The 26,865-nt window shown below is 39.0% G+C and overlaps 1 protein-coding gene across 1 annotated transcript in view; it reads right to left on the bottom strand.

The window, feature by feature from the left end:
• iglon5 (IgLON family member 5) overlaps positions 1-26,865 on the bottom strand; it is a 150,253-nt gene that overhangs the window by 13,642 nt on the left and 109,746 nt on the right. Inside the window, exons 2-4 of the mRNA XM_059339149.1 lie at positions 19,353-19,431; positions 8,697-8,929; positions 4,204-4,323 (exon numbers count right to left, since the gene is read on the bottom strand). Of these exons, the coding sequence (XP_059195132.1) occupies positions 4,204-4,323; positions 8,697-8,929; positions 19,353-19,431 (432 nt within the window). The remainder of the gene's footprint in view (positions 1-4,203; positions 4,324-8,696; positions 8,930-19,352; positions 19,432-26,865) is intronic.

Below are 26,865 nucleotides of genomic sequence, written 5' to 3' on the forward strand. Positions count from 1 at the left end.
TAATATGAAACAAAAAGCGATCAATTGGTACCAAACATTTCTTGATATTTTGTCAGGAATGGGGCCAAATATGTTAGGCAGAACTTTGGCGTGAAGAAACTGGCATGGCCATTGTCAAAGAGCTCCCTCACACCTCAGATTTCTGAATAAAAATACCATGAAAGTGCCAACATAGCTCCCCTTTACAGACAAACATCCATTATCCATTGCAGTAAATTGTACGGTTAATTGGTTATGTTGTGTTTAATCCATTGACAGCCCTGGTTTCTTTTAAAGTCTGGCCTAAACTGACTTTGGATTTACTGTGATAAGATCTTTTCTTATGTTATAAGCCCATGAAAAGACCCAAACCAACAATTCATCCATCAAAAATACACCATAAGAGCCAAAATACACAGATGTCCCTTGCATGGGTATTGCATGACTTCTCTCTCTCTATATATTTTTTTTAACGTTTTTTTACACTACGTGACCCTCCAACAGGTAACAACTATCTGTGTAAAAAATGATTGTAATCCATTCAAAAGACGACAGCAGCAGAGAAACCTTGTGTTTTCACATTTCACATTAAAATTAATCAATCAAATCTAAGTGTATCCACTGTTTTGTAGTAAAAATGATCCAGCAAATTAATTCTGTTCCAGTTAATATAGCCTGCGCTTCCAAAAAACCTGCATAACCAACGGCATTATCACTTGGCAAAACTCAAAATGTATGCACTGAAGCTTACAGCCGCCACATGCTACAAAGCCTGCAGAGTCTGTGCAGGTAAAAAGCTCCGCTAACGTGCGTGACATTCTCCTTCATTACCGTAAACATGGGCACTAGTTTATTTTGAATCAATCCCACAAACACTGTCCTGATGTTGAAACTACTCACGAATACTAAAATATTTCCCTACAAATACAATAATTACTGCTATTTGAGTAAAATTTGCAAAATACTAGTGTCTGAATCTTTAAAAAGTTGATGTCTTTACTATGAAGAAATGGGCTTGAGGCGTTTTCTTCTTGGGATTTGTTAACGATAACACAAATATAAGTACTACCAGCCTTGGCCTTAAACATAAACCACATAAAACATTTAATAAAGACACCTTAGATTTCTTTCTAACAAACCGTTTAAAAAAAATTTCTTCCCAAAAGCAATAACAACCCTGAACTCTCATATGCACTGATTTTCATATGTACTCTATTAATGTGCAATATCTCTTTCTTTTTCAAATATACTATACCTGGCAATGTGCACTAATTTGTGCAATAATTTGTCCTTCAAACGTGCAATATATTTATGAACACTGCATAGCATCATATCTGCTTCTGGCAAATTGAATTGAAGACTGTGCACCTTACCTCCCTTTCTTGCCTATGTTTACATTATATCGTATATATTTTTCTTTACATTTACTTGCCTATGTATGTTTATGTTTATATTGTATATTTTTATATTTTATATATATTTTATTTATTCCCACACTGCTTTTTGCAGTCAGCTCTCAAATGTCATTGTACATGTGTATAGTGACAATAAAGGCATTCTATTCTATTCATTAAAGAATCTAATAAGAGATATAAATAATAAATAATAAAAGATAATTTTTCCAGAAAAATAAACTTGTGAGGACTCTCTGACAACACTCCTGTCTTTTACAATCATCTGATTTCCACACTCAACCAGCACACCTGCAATTCATTCTCTCATCAAGACACACCTGTCCCTCATCAGCTCCACTCACTATATACACCCACACACAAACACTCGTGGCTCCCATATCATCCTTGCTCCTCTAACTCCTCACAGTCAAGACTCTGTTCATGATTTCTGTCTGTTTCTGGATTTTGTTTGCCTCCTTTTTGGATTTGTCTGGCTCTGCTGGCTGTTTACCAATCTCCAACTTTGCTTTTTCAAATCAAACCCGCTCTGTTGCCAAGTTGAGCTTTTAGATTCACACACAATTCATTTAACCAGCTTCAAAAAACCACAAACTCCCTGTCAAATGCAGAAACTCCTCACACTTATCATCATGTCATTGAAGTTAAAAGCGCATTCTGCTCCCCCACAACCACCACAAGAATCCATTCATTCATGCTAAACCTGTGTGCCCGAGTGTGCTTTAACGGATAGGATGTCAAATGATAAGGCTCTGATGCGCTGGTGTATTTAACTGAATGAGACAGAATGCCTGTATGTGTCTGAGTGGGTCAACTGATGGATGCCAGTGAGAGTGAATGGGCTGCGACAGATTGTATCTGTGCTTTGGTGAAGATGAAGGAGGCGGCGCCTGCAAACAACAGTGCAGAGCAGCCTCACTATCAGTTCGTGGGCTGTGCATGAACAGAGGGGGGTTGCAGACTTTTAGCAGGTCTCTGTCTCACCTCTAAGGTGGTGCACCTCCTCCTATCCCACCACCACCTGACGCACACATGCATTTTCCACTCAACCTCCACGTGCAGTGTTCTCCTCATCCTCCGCCCCCCCCTCCCTGCAGTTTCTTCATGCAGTCTTTGAGTAATGGGGACAGATGGCTGGCAGCTTCTTGCTGTTTCTTTGGGCGAGTCCACCCCCCACACCCCCCTCTTTCTCCACCGCCCCTGGTCTCCTGCAACTGATGGCTTGGTTGCACAGACTACCACGGAATAGCAATGCGGCCCCTATCTCTTTCTCCGCAAGCTGAGGGGTTATTGGGGGAGCGAGAAAGAGATGGTGGGGGCGGCTAGAGAGGGAGGATTACTGCTGACAGAGGAGAAATGCTGTAGGCTTGCAAGGGAGGACAACTGCACAGAGTTTGTGATGTTGTGTAGATGTGTGTGTATGTGTCTTTTTTTCTGCAGGTGTGCATTCATGCATGCTTTACTTTTCTCCTCTGTATTTCTGGGTGTCTGTGATCACTATGGGCTCGTCCCTGCCTGGGGTACTGTGCAGGGAAGGACATTGCATGCACAGCAGGCTTACCCAGGGACAAACAAGGGACAGAGGAGGAGGAACAGATCTCTTTGCAAGCACAACGCTGTCTTTACACAGCAGTACAGTATAGGTTGTGCATCTATTCACCTAACAGTATAATTACAGGGTGTTGAGTAGATGTTCCCTCTGACCTATTTATTACCGCTGTCTCATACTGCATCTGATCCGTGTTGCTGCTGCTGATGGAGTCGAGCTACAACTAAGCCAATGTTGTTCTGTGATGAAAATATGTTGACTTTGACACTGCTGCAACCCCAGCCTCACAAACAGACTTAAAAAATCCTTCTCATATTCAAGGTTCAGATATTGTTTGACTTTTTGTTGCAGATATATCCACATCACACACAACAAACACAATTCAGTGTTCATATTTCACCTAAAAGGTCATGGAGCTCATGCAATATGCAATTTATTTTAGCTTCAGTGATACGAGCAACAAAAACTTTATTAGAAACTACATGAATCATAAAGAGAAAAGGCATTCTTTGATTAAATGCTGACGATTACTGTAGTAAAATGCATGCAGGAATATTGACTCATGGCTTAATGGTGTATTCAGTATATAGCAATTTTCTTTATGTGCCGAACAGATGACACAGCACTGCCATTACAGTTCTAATAAAACCATACAATCTCCAGAGGCCGTGTAATGGTTATTTTCCTGACTTTGGACATTAGTGGTGACAAAGATGGGAACAGATAGGGAATAAATGCTGTGCTGATCAATTCAAATGGATTTGACTTCATCTATCAAGTCGTGCACACTGACATCTCTGAACCAGTTTTGATTTTGCACAACGATGGAAGTTAAAAATAGCTGATTTTAAGCCAAAAGTGGCTGTTAGCGTGGGTTGGCAATCGCGATGCCGGTTGACAGGTTGGATGAAGACAGATGCTGATGATTACAGGTGGCGCGGTGGGGATAATTACGTATAATGTGTGGTTATTTGGGACAAAAAATTGGGACTTGGGGAAAATACAGAGTATGAATTTAAGATGGGGACAGACTAAACAGCTGGGCTTAAGAGTGATGACACAGGTATGTGGGATAAAGACGTGGACATGAGGCGAATGCTGATAAGCCCGTAGGAGGATGAAGGGTGGGGGGTGGTGGAGGCAAATACACTACAAAAGGCGGAACAGGGTTAGGGATGAATGTGAAGGCAGAGAGATAAAGGTGAAGCTGCGAACAAGGGATCTCTGGATCTGAAGACAAGCAAACAAGAAAGGGTAGCTTACATTTCTGGTCTTTCCAGGTGACGGTGGGCTCAGGCCGACCCACTGCCAGACAGAAGAGGTTTACATTCTCTCCTTCGTTCACCGACACGTTTTTCGAGATGTTGACGATTCTGGCCGGCACTGAAAAACACAAGATCACGCTATTAAAATATGACCTCAAAATCCCCTTTTTGTCTCATAAATTATTGATGAGGTGTGGCTTTACAGCCTATTAGGGTATTTAAAGTATGATGCAAATCCTTAACACCTAAGACAGCGAGGCAATCAGCTGATTAATGATCTGAGCCTGAGTGCTGCGCAACAATACGCTTGACCGTCTACTTAAAATGCACTGAATTCTAAATTGCTGCAAATGGGCATTAAAATCTCCCTCTCCTGACATCTAATCCAATTTGATCTTTAAAGAAAAGAAGAAAATTTGTACAAGTGGTGTTGAGAAATTTCACTTTTTTTTTTTTTTTTTAAGGTGAATGACCACTCCTGGTTACTGCTTTGCCCCAAACTCACAAAGTGCCTGAACACTATGCATGTAGTTAGTTTGATAACAAGATGGCCCTTGAATTTAAATGGCCCATTATCATTGCTTATAATGAGCTTGGCCCTGAGATTGCTTTTTTTCTCTTGCAAGACATCTACTGAGGATCCTATTTTTCTCTATCTTGCTGGAGTTGAATACTTGCAGCGATAAAGCACAGATTGGAGTGGTGAGGAAGCTGCTCCTGCTTGATGCACTGACTTGAGGGTGTAATTATTTTGTGTGATATCAAGCTAGGGCTGGAATTGCAGGCGACTTGGAATTAGGTATATATGGTCATCTGTGCCAAGCGTTTGCACCCTGCAGACAAGAGTGTTTGTTTGGCTGCAGTGCGATGTGAAAACTCTGTTAGTAAGCAGCTGACATTGTCTCTGCCGCCACCTGTGAGCTCAAAGCCAGGCCTCGTGTTTCCATTCCAGCAGAATGTACCCGAATACATCCTGTTAAAAGTTTTCACGTTCCTCCTGCTGGTGATGTATAACTGCAATCTGCGCCACACAAAGTTAATTTGTGTTTAATCCACTGACGGCCCTAGTTTCTTTTAAAGTCTGGCCTAAACTGAATTTGGATTTACCGTTTTTCTTATGTTCAGTGGCGGACTCAGACTGTTTGAAGGACAAGGGCGAAAACATAACACAACATGCACAACATGGGGCCCCACCAGCACGCAAAAAGCTATGATGAATCATGTATGATGAAATAGTCCTCGTCCTTGATTACGATTAGCATTAACTTAAAAAGGAGATCCACATCAAGAAGTAATTAATGATATGGTACTGACAATTAAAACCATCCCTCTGGGATAAAATGTATACATTTTAAAGTAAAATGCATCAATCTTGTACACTTTGAGAGCTAAATGAGGGCAAAAAACCTCACAAAACCTCTAATAACATTTTTCCCAGGTCGGTGACACTGTATTATAGAATCTTTATTGATATCCTACTGTGACATTTTTTGTAATCACTGCAGATCATTTTCTTCACTGGAATTATTTTTCTCTCTATTGCAAGGGCACTTTATCATGTTTTCTAACTTGGCATCTAATTGCGCTTTTCTACTACGAATACAGGCAAACTATTAATCTGCTTTTTGCTTCGTTATCCATTGCGGATTTTAGTACCACTTAATGTAGCTGTTCGCCATAGTGACGCCACATGAAGGCAACGCCTCTTTCGCATTCCTCGTTTGTCGGCTACCAAAGAGAGGCACCATGGCATCAGAAGGGCAGTAGAAGGGCACTCATTAAGGCGCATTATCGATTTTTTTTGCACTAGAGGGCACATTATCATAATTTACTATATGAAGGGGCACCCTAGAGGGCACCTACTCATTTTTTTGCACCTGTAAAGGGCAGCCAATAAGGCACTTCCTCTCGTTTTCACCACTCTTGAGGGCACTTTAGCACGCTTTTTTCAACCATGGAGGCAACAACCCCCTGAGTCCACCACTGCTTATGTGATAAGCCCATAAAAAGACCCAAACCACGCAGGTGCATCTCAATAAATTAAAATATCACAGAAAAGTTTATTTATGTCAGTAATTCAATTCAAAAAGTGGAAATAACACATTATATAGAATAAAAGGAAATAAAGGCAACATTTATTATGACCTTATTGAATCTGGCACCCAACAAATAACTCATTACAAAAAAATAACACTAAAACTAATAAAAACTAAACTGAAACTAAGCATTATCAAAAAAAAAAAAGAATTAAAACTAGCAAACACACTCTAAAAACTGATTAAAACTAACTGAATTTGAGAACAAAATTTGACAACGAAATTAAAACTAATTTACAAAAATCCAAAACCTATTATAACCTTGGACTGTACCCTAATATATCCTGTTAAGTTGTACGTTTTCACTTTCCTCCTTCTGGTCTTGTATAACTGCAATCTGTTTGACACACACTAGTCCAAAAATAAACATAAAAATTCACACATAGTGGGTAAAAAAGGTCTGCGATCCATCCTCCGGGCAGTTCTCGACAATACATCATGTCAGTCAGGATCAGCGAGTCCCTCACTCACTTAGCTGCTGACTTGATGACTGAGTCCCAGTCGTGGTCCTGCACTGTCAGTTATTTAGTCAGGCAGTTGGACAGCCCCCCCACACACAAACACACACTGGGTACCTCATCTTCTCCACATAAACCCTCATCGATCTGAACTTTCTGCTTATAAAAGGAGATATAGAGTACTGGACTGGAAAAAGACCCATTTCAAAAAGTTTCGTCCCCACAGCCATCATAGCACTGAATATGTAGAATATGTAGATTTCACTGGTATCACTGTATATTGTCCATGTCATGTTTATTCTTGTCTAGATGTTTTTCTGTTGTATGGATGTCATGATTGCTGCTTTCTATGTTTTTCTGTTGTATATGTGGGAAGACAGGATATCTGGTACCTGACTGTGTGAAAACAATCATCCCTTTGGGGACATTAAAGAACCTAACTAACTAACTAACTAACTAACTAACTAACTGACTGACTGACTGACTGACTGACTGACTGACTGACTGACTGACTAACTAACTAACTAACTAACTAACTAACTAACTAACTAACTAACTAACTAACTAACTAACTAACTAACTAACTAAAAAAAAGCAGGTAACCTTAACCGGCCATGGCAAAAACAAATGAGCTTGGACTCTGCCTTATTGAAAGTGACTTTCTGCTGATCTGTCACCTGCAGCAGGCTCACACACACATTGACACGCCGACTTTCAAGACATAATAATAAGTAATTACATTTTAATATACCCATAAATACAAGCTTAATTACTTAAACATCATAAAAACATTAACTACTAAGTTTTCTATCATAAATTTAAGCATACATCTAAGCACGATTTAACAGAAAAGGAACATTGAAACGTAACCATAGAAAATCTTAATTGCTTCCCCGATGTCAAACCTCAATCACACCCAATAGACGGCACTACGCTTGGATGAATGACAAAATGCATAATTAAGCCATTTGGTATTTATCCAAGGCTGCTTACAGTAACATCGCTGCACACACACTTATCTATTTTGCAGCCGCAGTGGCAATAAAATCTGCAGGCTGCGGATGAATCAGGGAAAATGAGCCAGCACTGCTACTAGAAACAGAAAAAAACACTTATTCTCCTGTTCTGCTTTAACCCTTTGATGCACAACATGGGTCAAAAATGACCCTCATTAATTTCCCATGTTATTTGATGCTTGCTGTGTTTCTGTGCTCTATCTTTTGATATCAACTTATTTTATCATTGAATATTCCAAGTATTCTTTATATATCTTGTTTTTGATAACAACAGATCATTATTTACATTTTGCCTCTCATATATGAAGAAAAAGGTTTTGTATTATTACATGGCTAAGTACTTGGCTAAGTAGCTTGTTAAGCTAACTACTAAGCTCACTTCTTGGCTAAGTACTTGGCTAAGTAGCTTGCTAAACTAACTACTTAGCCAAGAAGTTAGCTTAGTAGTTAGCTTAACAAGCTACTTAGCTAACTACTTAGCCAAGAAGTTAGCTTAGTAGTTAGCTTAACAAGCTACTTAGCTAACTACTTAGCCAAGAAGTTAGCTTAGTAGTTAGCTTAACAAGCTACTTAACCAAGAAGTTAGCTAAGTAGTTAGCTTAACAAGCTACTTAGCTAACTACTTAGCCAAGAAGTTAGCTTAGTAGTTAGCTTAACAAGCTACTTAGCCAAGAAGTTAGCTAAGTAGTTAGCTTAGAGAGCTACTTAGCTAAAAAATGGATATGTGTCATTTTTGACCCATGTTCTGCACACAAAAAGGGATTTTATTAAAATATGAATAAAGGAAAACAAAATTTTGAGGAAAACCTGGAATACTGGATGAAGAAAATAATTTATTGCAAAGATATAGAACATAAAAACTCTGTCACTGGGTCACTTTAGACCGATGTTGTGCATCAAAGGGTTAACTCAGCCGCTCACCTTGGACGATGAGGTAGACGTGGGCGATACGCGGCTTGTTGTTGGCCTGGAAGGTGCACGTGTACGGGCCCTCATCGGTTACTTGCACCTTTTCGATGTGGATGGAGAAGTCGCTGTTGTTGCTGTTGGCCAGCGTCACACGCTTGTCCAGCGACCACTTGTCCGTCCCCGTGAACAGGATGTTGGAGCGGTTCAGCCAGGCCTTGTGGGTCACCTCCTCGTCGATCCTACATCTGGAAGAAGAAGGCAGGAAGGGTTGATGTTATGTTTTACTGCTGAGGAGTTTCTCTCATTACAACACCCAATTGAACACCTTTGGGACTAATATGTTCCAAAGCACCACCATCAAATAAAGACGAAAAAGGGATTAGGCCTACAAGTACATCTAAAAAAATTAAAATATTGTGAAAAAGTGAATATTTTGTCAGTTATTATATAGATTCATTACACATAGAGTGAAATATTTCAAACCTGTATTTCTAGTAATTTTGATAATTATGGCTAATAGATAATGAAAACACAAAACTGAAAATTAGAATATTACATGAGATGAATAAAAAAAAAAGGATATTTTAAACACAAATTTCAGGCTTCTGAAAAGTGTGTTCATTTCTAAAAAAAACTTTAAAAAATTAAATTAAATTTCTTCAGATTTTGCTTATTTAGTCTATTTTAGGTTAAAAAAAAACATTCCAAATATTTATTTTTTCCTAACTGGCATCATAATGCATACTGGGTTAAATATTTACTTTCCTCCCCTTCGTCCCCTGTGGGAAAAGACTCCAATCAGATCTCTGCATCACATTTTGTACCTGACAACATGCTGCATGTCTCCCCATGACAGGTGCAACTTATTTAGCAGCTCCTAAAATATTGATGCGGCAGCTAGCAGGATAGTTTCTAACCCTGTTGGGGGTCCTATACAGAAATTGGTTTTGCATACGACCCCCGTATTCAAATAAATCTTGAATACACAACAGATATGCGTTATATTCTATATAAATGGGGGAAAATGCTACTTTTTACACTCAATACTTGGTTGGGCTCCTTTTGCATGAATTACTGCATTAATACTTGGTGGCATGGAGGAGATCAGCCAACGGCACCATGTTGCTTTTATAGCAGTCTCCAGGTCATCCTCGTCTGGTGTTTCTCACCTTCCTCTTGACAACAGCCCATAGACTCCTACGAGGTTCAGCTCAGCCCAGTTTGCTGGCCAGTCCAGCCCAGTAACACCATGGTCACTGAAGCAGCTTTTGGTACCTTTGCCAGTGTGGGCAGGTGCCAAGTCCTGCTGGAAAATGAAAGCAGCATCTCCAAAGAGCTTGTGGAAGCATGAAGAGCTCTAAAATGTCCTGCTAGATGGCTGCTATGTTGACTGTGGACTTCAGAAAACACAGTGGACCAACACCAGCAGAGGACATGGACCCAAACCACCACTGACCCAGGACCAGCATATTGAACTTTTTCCACAATATTCTAATTTTCTGAGACACTGAGTTTTGGGTTTTCATTATCTCTAAGCCAGAATCATCAAAATTACAAGAAAAACAGGAACTATTTCACTCTATGTGTAATGAACCTATATAATGTATGAGTTTCAATTTCGGAAATGATTGAAGGCAAGAAACCGGTTAATGCTGAGAACATTTGCTGGACTGGGTCACAAACTTTTACATTTTACAGCTAAACAGTACACTAAAATACACTCTCCGGCTATTTTATTATGTTCACCTGTTCAACTGCTCGTTAGCCAATCACACGGCAGCAACTCAGTGAACTTAGACATGGTGAAGACGAGCTGCTGAAGTTCAAAGCGAGCATCAGAATGGGGAAGAGAGGTGATTTTTGTATTTCACACACTACTGATCTACTGGGATTTTCACACACAACCATCTCCAGGGTTTACAGAGAATGTGTAAATATCCAGTGAGCAGTTCTCTGGGAGAAAATGTCTTGTTGATGCCAGACGTCAGAGGAGAACGGCCAGACTGGTTCCAGATGATAGAAAGGCAACAGTAGCTCAAATAACTCGTTACAACCAAGGTATGCAGAAGACCATCTGTTAGCGGAAAACATGTTGAACCTTGAAGCAGATGGGCTGCAGCAGCAGAAGACCACACCGCCACTTTATTAGATAGACACTTCATTGTATGTTTCTGGAAACATTTGAGGCAAGAAATAGACAATGCAGTAACAGAAAAATGCATGTTTTTGAGTGATGCAATACTTTAAAAAAGAGGGAAGAACATAGGGAACCGATTGCAATGCTTACATTTGTCACATGACCCCCAGGAGGCCATATTGAAACACTTTTTTGCAGACTTTTCCAAAGGAAACAGCTTTGCCATTTTGCGTACGTATGTACATACCATTCATCATCATTTTGTTTTTATCTTAACAGTCTAACAAAGATATATTTGATGTTGGTTGTAGTATATTTCATGCTATTACTATACTCCATAGTCTAGAGGACCATAGTCTACTATTATAGTGAGCTTTGCTTGTCTTATTTGCTTAAAATTTCCACACATTTTCCTCCATTTTCAGAATGACTTCAGTCTGTGTGTCAGGACAACACTGACTTACTGAATCTTTTACACATTTATTAAATGTTAAAATTGAAGAAAACAACAACCCTCTTTTTCAATTGTGCACCGTTATTGTACAATGTTATTCGGGCAACAAACCCCAAAAACTTTAAAATGTAATAAAACTTCTTCAGATTATGCTTATTTAGTCTATTTTAGGTTAAAAAAAACACTCCAGATATTTTTTTTCCTAAATGGCATCATTATGCATACCATAGAGGGTTAACTATTTACTTTTCTCCCCTTCGTCCCTGGTGGAAAAAGACTGCAATCAGATCTCTGCATCACATTTTGTACCTGACAACATGCTGCATGTCTCCCCATGACAGGTGCAACTTATTTAGCAGCTCTTAAAATATTGATGCACCAGCTAGCAGGACAGTTTCTAACCCTGTTGGGGGTTCTATACAAAAACTGGTTTTGCATAGGACACCCTTATTCAAGCAATCTTGAATACACACCAGATCGGCGTTATATTCTATATAAATGGGGGAAATGCTCCGTTTTACATTAAAAAACAACAACATTTTAATTCAACTTAGCTGCAACATCGAAATCAAAACAAACATGCAAACTATTCGAGTCCACATTGGAGAAAGAGGTGGAGAGATGAAAAGCAATAATCAGATTTTTTTATTGTTAGTTTTTTTTCCTGAGTCAGTAAGATTTACTGTTTTTGTTTTTCCTACTTTGCATACAAAGAACTTACAGCACCAGCGAGCAAACAGAATATATTTTGGACACTGTTTATGACGATAACCAAATATGTTAGGTACCTCAGTTCAGCAGAGTTGGAAAAGTTGCAACAGCAAAATAGAATTGATGTGACTCTCAATGTACAATATCGAACCACAAATAGCAGTTTTCTTTTTTTATTCATTTTAAAAGCCAAAATATTCTTCCTGGAACTGGAAACCACATTTACTGCCCCACATCTCTACATTCAGGAGCCTTGATGATTAGAAAAGAGCAAAGATGGAGTCCAGATTTCTGAAGTCTGAAATTGAATCAGGGTTCGTACATTTTTTCAGTGGTCAAATTCAAGCACTTTTCTAATGTCCATTTTCAAGCTTTTCCAGTACCTTTGAACAGTTGTAAATGGCATGTTTTCGATGAGTACTTCAATACTAAAGGGGGTAAATTCCCTTAACCATACCACCAGCAATGGTATTACACTTTTAACAACTAAAAGTAGTTTGCTAACCTAATAAAACATACTGGTATGGGAATCTAGGGGCTAGGAGCAAAAGGAAGCTCACTACCACACACAAACAGGCCGACTTCAGGAGCCCTCACATCCACTAGGAATTAGAAAAACTTCAGTAAGAAGATACAGGGTAGAGCAACAAGAAACATCTCAGAAACAAGAAGACGCAGGCGAGACGCAGGCGAGACACAGGCGGAGCGGTCTTCATTTCAGATAGGCTATAGGCGATTTGGTTTATATATTTTTTTCCATTGAAAATGCGGTTATCTATAGTCAGATTGCAAGAGAAATACAGTAAGAATTTCAAGCATTTACAAGCACTTAATCCAAAATCCAAGCACTTTTCAAACCTTGAAATTCAACATTAAAATTCAAGCATTTTCAAGGATTTCAAGCACCCTGTTGAATTATTTAACAAAATGATCATGTGGAAAAAGTAACTTGCCATGAGGTCTTAGCACTTTTCTGGGGGAAACCTTATAATTAGGAGCACTAGGAGGAGGCAGAGGAACATGACTTCTCCACAATATATCCGTCTCATATCCTGCTGTCAGAAAAATATCGTGACAGTTTCAACAAAAATTATTTATATAAAAGTCACCACCTGTAGCTTTAATGCACCGTGGGAACAGACTGCACAAGTCTCTTGAGGTTTAATGAAAGGATGGGGCACCATTCTCCTAAAAGGAAAAGAAAAAATAACTCTTGTTTTTATGCTGGTGATTGTTGTTGAATATGGGTTAAAAACCTCCTATAGGTATTCAATTAGGTGGAAACAAAGTGACGGCAAAGTCATAATATGACTCATATTCTAACAAATCAAACGCTTCAGGGAGCCCTTGTGCCCTGTGCTGTATGCATTCGTTATGTCTCTCCCAGTCATTTATTCTGGATTTTGCTTTATTTGTCATCCGTCTGTAACCTCTGGGGTACCACAGCACTAATGATTACCCATCACTCCCATGGAGAACACAGTTGCAGAAAAATGGGTCAAATTATAAAAATATATGGTTGAGATTGCTTGTGAGAAATAGTTGTACAGGTGCATCTCAAAAAATTAGAATATCGTGAAAAGGTTCAATATTTCTTGTCAATTATTTCAGAAAGTGAAACTCATACATTATATAGATTCATTACACATAGAGTGACATATTTCAAGCCTGTATTATTTGTAATTTTGATGATTATGCCTTAGAGGTAATGAAAACACAGAACTCAGGGTCTCAGAAAATAAGAATATTACATAAGATCAATAAAAAAAAGGATATTTTAAACACAAATGTCAGGCTTCTGAAAAGTATCCTCATTTCTATACTTGGTTGTGCTCCTTTTGCATGAATTAGGCACCTAACCCCCCTGCACAGCTCCCCGGGCGCAGTAATGTGCTGCCCACTGCTCCTTGCATGGTGTGTTCACTTGTGTGTAAAAAAGGATGGGTTAAATGCAGAGGTTGAATTTCCCCGTTGTGGGATTAATAAAGTAATCTTCTTCTTCTTCTTCTGCATTAATACTTGGTGGCATGGAGGAGATCAGCCTACAGCACCATGTTGCTTTTATTGCAGCTTTCAAGTCATCTTGTGTCTCTCACCTTCCTCTTGACAACAGCCCATAGACTCCTATGGGGTTCAGGTCAGCCCAGTTTGCTGGCCAGTCCAGCCCAGTAACACCATGGTCACTGAAGCAGCTTTTGGTACCTTTGCCAGTGTGAGCAGGTGCCAAGTCCTGCTGGAAAATGAAATCAGCGTCTCCAAAGAGCTTGTGGAAGCATGAAGAGTCTAAAATGTCCTGCTAGATGGCTGCTATGTTGACTGTGGACTTCAGAAAACACAGTGGAGCAACAGCAGCAGAGGACATGGACCCAAACCACCACTGACCCAGGACCAGCAGATTACACTGACTCACAATATTAAAATTTTCTGAGACACTGAGTTTTGGGTTTCCATTATCTCTTAGCCAGAATCATCAAAATTACAAGAAAATCACGCTTGAAATATTTCACTCTGTGTAATGAATCTATAAAATGTATGAGTTTCACTTTCTGAAATGATTGACTAAAAAAATCTTGTACTTTTTCATTATATTCTAATTTTTTGAGATGTGCCTCTATATCAGTATTCTCATCACAGCTGATTCACCTCAAACTGCCTGTAAACTCACAATTAAAGTCAATGGCAATAAATGGCAGTGAATTATTAAAATGATGAGGTGATTAAAGCACAGTAAATCACTGGTGTTGTTCCTAAATGTCGTGACAGAATTCAAAAAGAGGAACCGTGAAGTGAGGGTGTGACTTCAGTTCTTGTCCTGACCACTAGATGTCCTTCCCCAGCTTCAACCAGCTGTGAGGACATGCCTCCGTAGTCCTCATGTTTAATTGATGTTTAGGTAGATCTTAGATCACCTGCCAAGTCAGTGCCAGTGACACCTCCAATGCATAAGAGTGCAGGTGATCTTGGAAGTCTTTAACAACCTGGCTGGTGCACAAGTGGCTACATGACCTCAAGGCCAAACCACTTGAACAAGTTTGGGAAAAGAAGAAAAAGATTTAAAAAAAACAAACATCATTTTGATTAAGATTCTGTTTGTGGCTGGTGGGTTTAAATAAAGCGACAATACAGTAAGAAATCCCACCATAAAAATTCATTATCTGTGTACAAACAGCGTCTATTAATCTATTTTTAAAATTAATCACTTCTGCACTGATGATGTTGCTACAGGACTGCAAGCCCAGAGGAAATGAGCACCATAATAGCATCAAATGTGCCTCATCTTAATGGCCCGCATCAAAGGCAACACAACAGCATTGTCTCAAGCAAAACACAAGTATTTGTATAAGTGATTTTACATGAAAATGGAGTTTATTTATAAGGCTGTTTAGTCCTTTGTTTGTCAGCTACTGGGCGTCCACTGCAGAGTAAACTTAAACACACATCTGTTTATGCCATCTAATCTCAAGCTACAAGACAAGCTAGAAAGGCAGCTTTGTACAGTGAGATCTATCTTCAACAGTCACATATGCAGTTTGAAAGCAGTCGTTCCCAAAGGGCAACCCCAAAACCAACAAGTCTGAAGGATGAGATGAGATGGTTAACAATAGCAAAGCAGCAAAACATACGTCTGCCACACAAAAAAAACAAGTTTATTTAATCTAATCATGCTTTTTCTTGTTACTGAATAATGAAAGCTGTTTGACCATCTATTGTACGGTGTTACCCTCAGGCAACATGCCTGTTAGATTTCCATACCATAGGGAACCAATAGCAATGCTTTAATTTGTCACATGACCTCCAGGAGGCCATATTGAAACCCTATTTTTCAGACTTTTCCAAAGGGAACAGCTTTGCCATTTTGCGCCACAAAAAAATCACTCATAACATAATATACTGGCCCTTTTCCATCTGGAAAAAAAAAATCCTACTGATAGGTGAGTAAACCTTCATTTTTGATGGTTTCATACACTTAGACTGTTTAAGACATTCATTTCAATGGGTTGTTGGTTCAATGGTACAATGTTGCCTGAAGGCAACATTCAGACAAGAAACCGGTTAAAAAAGCTCCTTTTATAATGTTTTTAAATTTAAAATGTTATGTATTGTACCCTGTTGAAACTACTGAATCTTTTACACATGTTTATTAAATAAATTATGTTAAAATTAATTTTAAAAACTTTCTTTTTCGCTTGTGCCCCATTATGGTACAATGTTGCCTACGGGCAACAAACCCAACCCAAAAACTTCCCTCCAAAAAAAAGAATTATAAAATTTCTTCAGATTATGTTTATTTAGTCTATTTTAAGACAAAAAAAAATTAAATAGCCTTTGTTTTAACCAGTGTGGTACAAGTTCACGCTTTACAAGAGCCAACTCAAAGTTCAGTTTGCCAGCATTGAAATAAATGCGACGTTCATAGTTCACAATTTAAAGTTTTCAACTAAGTTCACAATCCCAAAAAAGTTACTTTTCTCATCATTTTCTTTTTTTTTAATGCTTCAACTCGATGTGTTGTGTCAAATTGATTGCCGTTGAGGCTGACCCAATGGGCACAATTAGCATAAAAATATGAGACTTTTTTTCAGTTGGAATCTGCCCTGATTTGTGCATAAAACTACTCCAAATGGAGATGAACTGGCTTCAGCAGTACTGGCAGCTGTGTTGTGTTGAATTGCCAGCTGCATTTATGTGTTTCCTCCCATCTTAAATCCGAACCAAACTCCCCTAACTTTTAATCATGGAGGGGAGCGCTGTGGGGAACATCATTTTGACTGTGAGGAAACACCAGCAAGCCTTAAATCCTCTGGTGCCATAAAACACAGTTCACCAGTAAACGATGCCTGTTCATTAGTTGCAAACTGATACCTTCACTTCACCAAAAACATGGGTGTGTTAAATGAGCATGCTCTTTTATTGTGCTCATTTAACAGCCATGTCAGAAAAGGTTGTGATACTGGTTTACCATTAAGTTAGTGTTGGTGAAGTTATTTGGAGAAGTAATCAGTAGCTACTTACTATTTCTAAGACAGTAATCCAGTTACTTTACTGATTACTTATTTTCAAAAGTATTTAATTACTTTACTCGGTTACTTTTCAAAAACATGGTGCACAACGCTATAAAGCAATAGACTTCTGCATATTCCATCAGCAGCTTGACACCGCTTTTGGTCAGTATTTTTTCTACGATGCGTCGGAATGATTCAGAGTCTACAGTGGAAATGACTAATGACTCATTTACATTGCAGCGCACACAGAGAGTCTGGCGGCTAATGGTGCGTTCAAGGTCTACACGACTGTCAGAATTTTCAACATGGTTCCGAGCTACAACTTCCGACTTTCAGTGTAAATTAAACACACCATAAGGTGTTACGGTAGAAACGTGTTAGACCTGCCTTCAAAATGAAAGTAAACACATGTAGCTTTCAAAATAAGAGCACATGGATGTGTTAACAGAGTCCACCACAAAATTTACAAGAAAACCGTCAAAATATGACACCTTAAATAAAACAGAATCCTTATTCTCCTTTTACAGTAACCAAATTTAGGCTTTCAGGACAAAAATTTCGGACAAAAAAATCCTGTGGGAAACACTGGTTCTAAAGGCTTGACAGGCTGGACAGATAAGAAATTGCCCAGCAGTATGTTGCGGGTGATTAAAGGAGGAGAGATGTTTTTGGGTCCTTCATTGAGTCAGCTTCAAGTCAGTAAATTTGTTTGGCTGCACTGGGAATTTCATGTACAAACTTCTTTTTATTAATGTAAATATGTTGGTTGTTGTTTACACTACAGTTCATATACAAATGTTTAATTAAAACATATTTTGGTTCAGACATGGAGTGGAAAAATAATTCATTGAGTTGAAATCATTTGCTGACAGCTTCGTCCCCCCAGTTCAAAGATCCCACCTGTGCCCCTGGAGGTTTGCCCGGTTGAATTGGATGTGGTAGCAGCAGCGGTCATGTCAGTGGGGGGATCCGGGGGTGTCTCAATAAGTTGCACAGTCCTGTGCCGGCTTGCTAGGTTTTTGCTCAGATTTGAGGTGGAGATAAAAGTTTTCTTCCGACGCAGAGTGTACAGCGGAAGTTGTATGCGGAATGTTTTTGTCACTTTTTAACCGTGTCAAACTCAAAGTAATGTCTGTACTTCCAGGAATTAAACGCTGCATGGTCCTGCTCTCTCCCACACTCCAGCTCTGTTTGTCACATGTATTTGTTACCACTGACGTTGAACCGTTCATTCGTGATTGTCATGAGACACTCTCACAAACAATATCGCGGTTTAGTAATGCAGCCTGCTTGCGGGAAACGGTAATGTCATTACTGTTTTTGCAATTGTAATCCGTTAATTTACTCATTACTTGAAAAAAGCAATCAGATTACAGTAACTCATTACTTCTAACTCATAACTGCCCATCACTGCTGGTGAGTCACAGGAGCCGGTAACACTGTTTAAAGCCAGAAACAAAAAAAATGGATGCTGGTGATGTGACGCTGCTGCACAGTTGAGACCAAAGTGTTTAATAAAATGACTCTACAGCCCGACTGTTCTGATAAAAGGTGACATTGAAAGCACAGATTTTACCACCCAGGTGCATTCAGGTTAGATTTTTTTTTTTAGCCTGAAAACACCCCAAAGATTCGATGGATCTGACTCCTCCTCAGCGTCGATACAACGCCTTCAGGCTACACATCTTGATGACAATATAGATCAGACTCCTGGCTCTTTGATTTCCAACTTTGAGAGAGACTTGTTTATGTCAACAGATATTGACAGAACTGTTCTTGGCTTCGGAATAACATATTTGATTTTAGGTGAAGGCCCACTCTGAGGGGCGAAGAGAAAAAAAAGGGATTAAAAGAGGAATTTGTTCAGAGATCTGAAGAGGTGTAGGCTTAAAGGTGTTGAAAGCAACTTGTATTTTTTTTTTTTTTGCGCTGCTGAACGTACTGCCAAGCCAGGCCACATGCATGAGGAGGAAAAAAAGTTGCAAGTTGGCTGTTTTTCTGCTTGGTTGGGAGCCAGGGAAAGCTGTGATTTCTACTTTATCACTCACAGTGAGGCAGGTGTGGTTGGACGCTCACGAGGTCCACCTACTGAGCTGACCTGTGCATCATTATTGTTACATCTAAGTAAAGGTGACTGCAGACAGACGGGACGACTCCAGCGACACCTGACAGGCAATATCATTCAATTAGCTATAGAATAGACGGGGCTGCAAAATATGGCACAATGTGGGACGCCTAATTGAAGTTATGTGACGGAGAATTGGCAATTAAATTGGCCTGACAGGTGGGGGGGGAGGGGGGAGGAGGGACACAAACATGTTTTTCATGTAATTAGTAGGTGCAGGTGTAGGATCAAAAGTTACCTCAAAGTGACGCTTTCTCCTTCCAACACTGTAATGTTGTCCGGCAGGTGTCCGAATTCTGCTCCGTGCACGCTGGACGCTGCCAAGAAAAATGAGAGAAGAGACCAATGAGCATCCAATAATAATGGCACCAGACGCTGCACTTGGTGTTCATCAATCTCAGGTCAGGTGCTCGAGAATCGACTACCTCAACAAATCAGGCTCGGGGCGGGGGATGTGCTCTGCATCCTGCTTACTTATTTCTGAAGGGAAAGTAATAAATATACTAAACAAAAGAGTCACAACGTCTGCACTGACCCCCATACTTGAATAATGATTTGGTTTTACCCTGCATTCTGCTGGGATGCGCGTTCATTGAACAGCACTGATAATGAGCCAAGGGAAGAGGATTCACGCGGAGCTGCCGGAGCGTGAAATGAAGGGACAGCAACGGTAACAGAAGGGATGCTCATCCTGCCTACCAATACACACACACACACACACACACACACACACACACACACACATTCGGAGAACAAAAGCACAAACGCACACACAAGAACAGACACACATACTGAGAGCCATTAGTTGAAGAGCAAATACGAACTTGGCATCTGTGAGATGTGTTTCAGACACTCGGTGAGAGAAAATACTTTAAAACAGTTTGAAGTCGTTTTTGTGAACTTGCTCGGACTGCAAACAAAGATAACCACAGTGTAAAAAAAGGTGTGTTTAAAAACAAGATAAAAACACTAAATCTGAGGGGAACTTTCTTGCTGCATGGACAGATATTTTCACTTGACAAGATTTCTTAAATTAAGGTTGTTCAATCTAGAAATAAGCACATTGAACGCTTAAAATGAGAAATTAGCTCTCAAAACAAGATAAATTATCCAACACTTCTAAATCTTAAGTTTTTTTTATATTGGTAAGAAACAAATAATTTGCAGTGCACTCTGCTCGGGCCAGTTGATCGCTGCTTTTAGCTTTAATTTATCTTGTTTTAAGAGTTAATTTCTTATTTTAAGTGCTTAATTTAAGAAATCAAGTGAAATTATCTGTGTGTAATTATCAAAATAAGAGCACATGGATGTGTTAACAGAGTCCACCACAGAATTGACAAGAAGACTGTCAAAATCTGTCTTAAATAAAACAGAATCCTTATTCTCCTTTACAATAATTCATTAAAAATTGCAATGATTAAGATGGAATAGTGGCATTAGAATGTGCAAGACGGACCAAATTTAGCCTTTTAGGGCAAAAATTTCTGACAAAGAAAATCCTGTGGGAAACACTGGTCATCGCTGCTTTTAGCTTTAATTTATCTTGTATTAAGAGTTAATTTCTTATTTTAAGTGTTCAATTGGCTTATTTCTAGTTTTAACAATCTTAATTTAAGAAAGCTTTTCAAGTGAAATTATCTGTCCATGCAGCAGGGAAGACACCTGGCTCTGTCCATCTAAAAGCTGCCAAATCACAGCATGACACCAGATACCTCGGCTTGTGTCTTCCCTCAATCTCAGACAATCTTCTTTCTCCCTCTGCCTGCAAAATGACCTCAATATCTCCAATAGGCTTTCGCTGTGGTCTAGCCTTGAGGTTTAATAAATGGTGACTTTATGAAATGAAGGCGGTGCAGCGAGGAGCTTTAGAACCACCTCAAGGTTTGTTAAACAGCCGCACAGAGTCAAAGACATGTTAAGCATGCCGATTGGGAATCTGCTAAAGATGAGGCCCAGAATGACGGCGATGCAGCCTCGACAGGAAATGTGGGTTTTTAAATTAAAGAAGGGTCTTTGTGGAATCATGGTTTGATTACAAAGAATAATGAGAGAGGCTTCAGAATTTCAGCACTTCATGGATTGCTAATCAAAAGGTTTTCAAACTGCATAGCAGAAAGTCCTGAAGAGTGCCAACTACGCTAAATAATAATTAATTATCTCTTAAATAAAGCCTAATTATGCTTTTTTTCTGCGTGTTTGTGAAAGCAGTGTGGTATAGTATATCTGTGTGGATATGCAGGGCTCAGATGGGATTTTTGAACTGGGGGGACGATGCAGTCAGCAAATGATTTCAACTCCATGCCTTAACCAAAATATGTTTTATTTAAACATTTTTCAATAAACTGTAGTGTAAACTTGAAATTCCCAGTGTAACCAAACAAATTTACTTGAAGCTGACTCAATGAAGGACCCAAAAACATCTCTCCTCATTTTATTCCCCTCAACATACTGCTGGGCAGTTCATTATCTGATTCTAAAGGCTTGACATACTGGACAGTGTTTCCCACAAGATTTTCTGAAGAGACTATGATGGGAGGACCCAAACAAAGTAGGGGGGTCATACTCCCCAGAGAACATTTTTGCCCTAAAAGCCTAAATTTGGTCCCTCTCGCACTTTCTAATGCCACTATTCCATCTTAATCATTGCATATTTTAATGAATTATTGTAAAGGAGAATAAGGATTATTCTATGTTTTATTTAAGGCATCTTATTTTGATGGTTTTCTTGTAAATTCCGTGGCGGACTCTGCTAACACATCCATGTGCTTTTATTTTGAAAGCTACATGTGTTTGCTTTTATTTTGAATGCTGGTCTAACACGTTCTTACCGTAACGCCTTATGGTGTGTTTAATTTACACTGAAAGCCTGAAGTTGAAAGTCAGAACTTGGAGCTCAGAACAACGTTGCAAATTCTGACATTCGCGTAGACTTGAACGCACCATTAGCTGCCTGACTATATGCGCTGCAATCTAAATAGTCTAACTAATGGAATATTAATCCTCTGTTTTACTGTCGATGTTTGTCGCTGAAAGTGGGGAGGACGGATCACATTGAATCTGGGGGGGACATATCCCTCCTGTCCCTAGTGCCGTCTCCGCACATGTGAATATGCAATTGTAAATATAGGCTACATTCACGCTTGTGTATTCATATATTCATATGTATGTGTGTGCAGCAGTGCATGTGTTGCTCATGGCTGCGTATAGAAGCAGTTACAGTATCTAACCGGCTGTTGCTCGTTTGTGTGAATGTGCACGTTTGTTTGCTGACATACCGGTGCAGAACAAAAAAGGAGGACAAACTAATGACGCCTCAAAAGAAAACTGGCCCTGAAAATCTCCCGCTAAAAGCTGTAATCGCATTAATGGGTGCTGCTGCTCTGCTATCTAGGCCGGCCAAGGATCCCAGAACTGGCTCCATCTCTTTCTCTCTCTCCCTCCCTCTCTGAAAGCCTTGGGGGAGGGGTGTAGCACATTAGCTATTGTGTCCAATGTTCAAAAAGTGTCACAAGCTTTCGTTTATCTGCGGTTTTTACCACAGAGTAACGTTGCTCCTGCTTCCTGTCTTAGACTCAGACAGTCCTCAGCTCAAGCCCTCAGCTGTTTCCCCTTTCAAGTGCTCTGTACTCTACACACTAGACTTTATTTAGGTTAATTCAATTCAGTTTCAAGGCTTGGGGCTTGGAGACGGGTGTGACATGCTGTCATAGATACACACTACCCCATATACACAATTACAGACACACGTAGAGAAAAGACCCTCTCATAATGTAACCAGTGGGACACACACACGAGACGCACACTTTTTTGATTGAATGAATGATGAATGCATACGCCAACGCTCCAAACAACGCTGCGAAGGTTACAAACCAGCGGGGAGCAATTCCCATTTCCCTACTCAATTCCCATTTTCACAGCTCGATTGGCACCTCGCTTTCTAAAACCTGTACCAACCTGCCTCTGCCGCACAACACGACAACCAGGTCAACACATTCAGCCCACATTTCGTCTCACGCGCTGCATCACAGGACTGATCGCAAGTTTACACACAAACACACTCATCGATGAGCCAAACAAGCCGCGATGAAGGATGGACTGAGTTCACAGTGCAAAGATTCTCCTCACATCCCTGGTGGAAAAATCATTGAGAGCCACAAAGTTGAAATCCACACAAGGAAAAACACACAGATATCCAGCATCCACTCCATCAGATTTATTCACACACTTTATTACAGTTTAATTTATCCATATCTTTTATTTTGTAATATAGTTTGGGCAAGCACCTTTCCTACTACACTCCACAGAATTTTGGTTCTTCAGAAACGAGTCACATGCCTCATCTGTACCTTCAGTTACTTAATGTTCATGACATCTCTCAAATATGTGTTTTTATTTATAAGGTATATTCAGATCAGGAAAACTTATTTTAAATTGAATTCTCAGGTTCACTCTTATCCAACGCGTCAATCTTTAGATCTTCATCCTCAAAGATTTCTTACATGCAGAGGTCAGTTTATTGTTAAATTTAGAGGCGCCAAATTATGGAATACCTTTTCCCATCTGGCAAAGAACTCCACCTCTATAAAATGTGTCAAAAGATGTCTAAAAGCCCATTTAACTGCTGTTTTAAAAGTCTCATTCACACACAAAGACACTTTTATATCATGTTCATATTTTTGTTTTATATTGTTATTGTCATATAACTTGTTGTTGACGTTAAACATATTTTTTTATTATCAGTTTGTGATAGATGGATGGATGGATGGATGGATGGATGGATGGATGGATGGATGGATGGATGGATGGATGGATGGATGGATAGATAGATAGATAGATAGATAGATAGATAGATAGATAGATAGATAGATAGATAGATAGATAGATAGATAGATAGATAGATAGATAGATAGATAGATAGATAGATAGAAACTTTATGTATTTATTTATCCCAGGGGGAAATTCAGCTTCCAAGTAGCTCAGGTCTAACACATAGCATACACATACATACAAACATACATATTCAACACACAGTATACGCATAAGAAAAAACAGTGTGTATGTTAAGATGCAAAAAGGTAAGGCAGTGCAAATATGAGTTAAAAGACCAGCATTAGACCTCAGCTTGTTTTATGCTAAGAAATGTGTTGCATTGTTGTGGAAAAATATTTATAGACCAAGTACTACTCAATGGATAAGACAGATGTTAGCAAGCCTTCCTTTAGAGAGAATAACCTGCATATTAAAGGCTAAACAGCATGACATATGGAGCCCTTTCGTCAAATACATTAAAGACTTTAACAGATGAAGAAGTGGGCAAATAGTCTTTGTGGAAAATGCAGATTCCGATCTTGTCCGATATTCATATTGCTTTTGTATGTGTTTTAATTTACACAAATTACAAATGACACTCAATTGTAGAGATTACCATTTTCTTTAACAGGAGGAGCATATCTGTTAAATGTTTTGTTTGTTTTTAATTTGTGTCTCGATGTAAATGCAGCTATCTTAAAATATGGAAGTTGAATGAAGATACATGAATGCCAAAGCTGTATGTCAAAGTGTTAAAAACTGAAAATAAAATAAAAATATTGTGGGGAAAAAAAGAGAGACCAGCATTAGATATTGAAAATGGGCTAAATAAAGTGACCATGTTATTTATTGCTCTGACAAACACAGCAATATATCTATATCTATATCTATCTATCTATATATATATATATATATATATATATATATATATATATATATATGGTAAATGGACCTGCACTTATATATCGCTTTTCTAATCACTTTGCGACCACTCAAAGCTCTTTACACTACAGACTGCACTCATTCACCCGTTCACACACACATTCATACTACCAACCCTCCGATCGGTGGGCAATCCGCTCTACCAACTGAGCCACAGCCGGCCAATATATTTCATCTGCTTGTTTTGAGTCTTAATATTTTACATTTGAATGTAATTTATATATATGTCTCTTTTAAACACTTTCAATGTTTTGTGTAAAGCACTTTGATTTGCCCTGTTGTTGTAGTTAGCTGCTATACAAATAAAACTTGCCTTGCCTTAGTTCTTTTTAATATTTATTGCTTAATACTTGCGTTTTTAGCCCAGTATCTAGTTATTTATCGCCTCTATATAATTAAATATGGGCATTGGGCATGATAGTGTACTAGTGTATCACTTTCTTATAACGATGAGATTTTAGGTGGAGGCTTTAAATAAGCCCATCTGGGTTTTCTGCCTCTCCCGGCACTTCACACTATTTGTTATCCTTGTCATTTTATGTAATTCTAACTGTGCAAATAAATAAATAAACAATAAATAAATAAATAAATCCATGACTGTATGACCCCTCTTGGCCTCTGTCACTCTCTCTGGATGCTCTGTGTGCAGTGCGAGTGCTGCTTTGACCTTCGCACATGTTAAAGTGATCACTGAGAAACTGAAAATGTTGTTGAAATCAGCAGCTTGTCTCGAACAAACAAACAGGTCCAGCATCCCCCCCCCCCCCCCCCCCCCACCTTGAATTGCGTGAGAAGAAATCTTATATTATTATTTGCTTGACAGATGGACAACTTTGTTTTGGCACCAAGGAAACCAAAGACCGGCCACAGTGCATACAACTCATGCCCTCAGGAACTCCGACTGGCTTTCTGCCTGGACCTGGCTGTAGATTATAGTTGGGGTTGGTAACTGTAAATTGAAATAGTCATGAAAACATGCACAGATATGGCAAGCAGAATCCCTTATGGTATTTTATGATTGCTGTGGCTCCACTCTTTAAAACTCTTCATAAAAAGTTATTTGTGAAATTCCTATAAGCCCTTAAACGTATGTGCCAAAGTGCAAATCAATAAATCACATGTGTTTTGAATAAGTAGACTATAAGCTGGCAGCACTGCAAGACTTTACTATAGATTGAATATAAAGATGGTTTGGACAGCTGTAAGAAGTTAAATTTGTGACTGCGGGACATGCTACTGGTTCAGATATGGGCCAAACTACTATATCATGTCCTTAAAGGTAGTTCTTATGACTGTTTTATTGTCATTTCCGCATATGCATGACTCAAGGCTGACATGCAGGGGAACGAAATTGCATTGAACAGGGACCGCAGCGTGAGATAGAGGCAATAAATAACTTGATACTGGGCTAAAAACACCAGTATTAAGCAATAAATTTCAAAAAGAACTAAGGCAAGGCAAGTTTTATTTGTATAGCAGCTAACTATAACAACAGGGCAAATCAAAGTGCTTATACATACACATACATATATAAAATTACATTCAAATGTAAAATATAAAGACTCAAAACAAGTAGATAAGATATTTAAGAAAAAATATCAAAGGAATAGAAGTTACAGTGCAGTATAACTGAAGACTTTTCTGTTTGCCACTGACTTTCAGTCTTGATTTATAGGAGTTGAGAGTTGCAGCAAACTTGCAGTTTTCTGGGAGTTTGTTCAAGATATGTGGAGCTTAAAAACTGAACGCTGCTTCTCCATGTTTAGTTTTGACTCTGGGAACACAGTTCATCTCAGATCATCAGGAACTGGTCTGCTCTAAGTCATATAGTGCAATAAAAAACTCTGAAAGACATTAAGAGACACTGATGCTGTTGTATGTTCAAATGTTTGTTTTTTAGTTATTTGGTTGTATGAAACAGAAGTGAAACGTCATGATTGGCAACTGTGATTTTCTGTTGGGGCAGGTGTATGGTGGGACCTCAAACAATCTACTGTCCA

Source organism: Centropristis striata, chromosome 8, assembly GCF_030273125.1.
Source record: "Centropristis striata isolate RG_2023a ecotype Rhode Island chromosome 8, C.striata_1.0, whole genome shotgun sequence".
Classification (NCBI taxonomy): Eukaryota; Metazoa; Chordata; class Actinopteri; order Perciformes; family Serranidae; genus Centropristis; species Centropristis striata.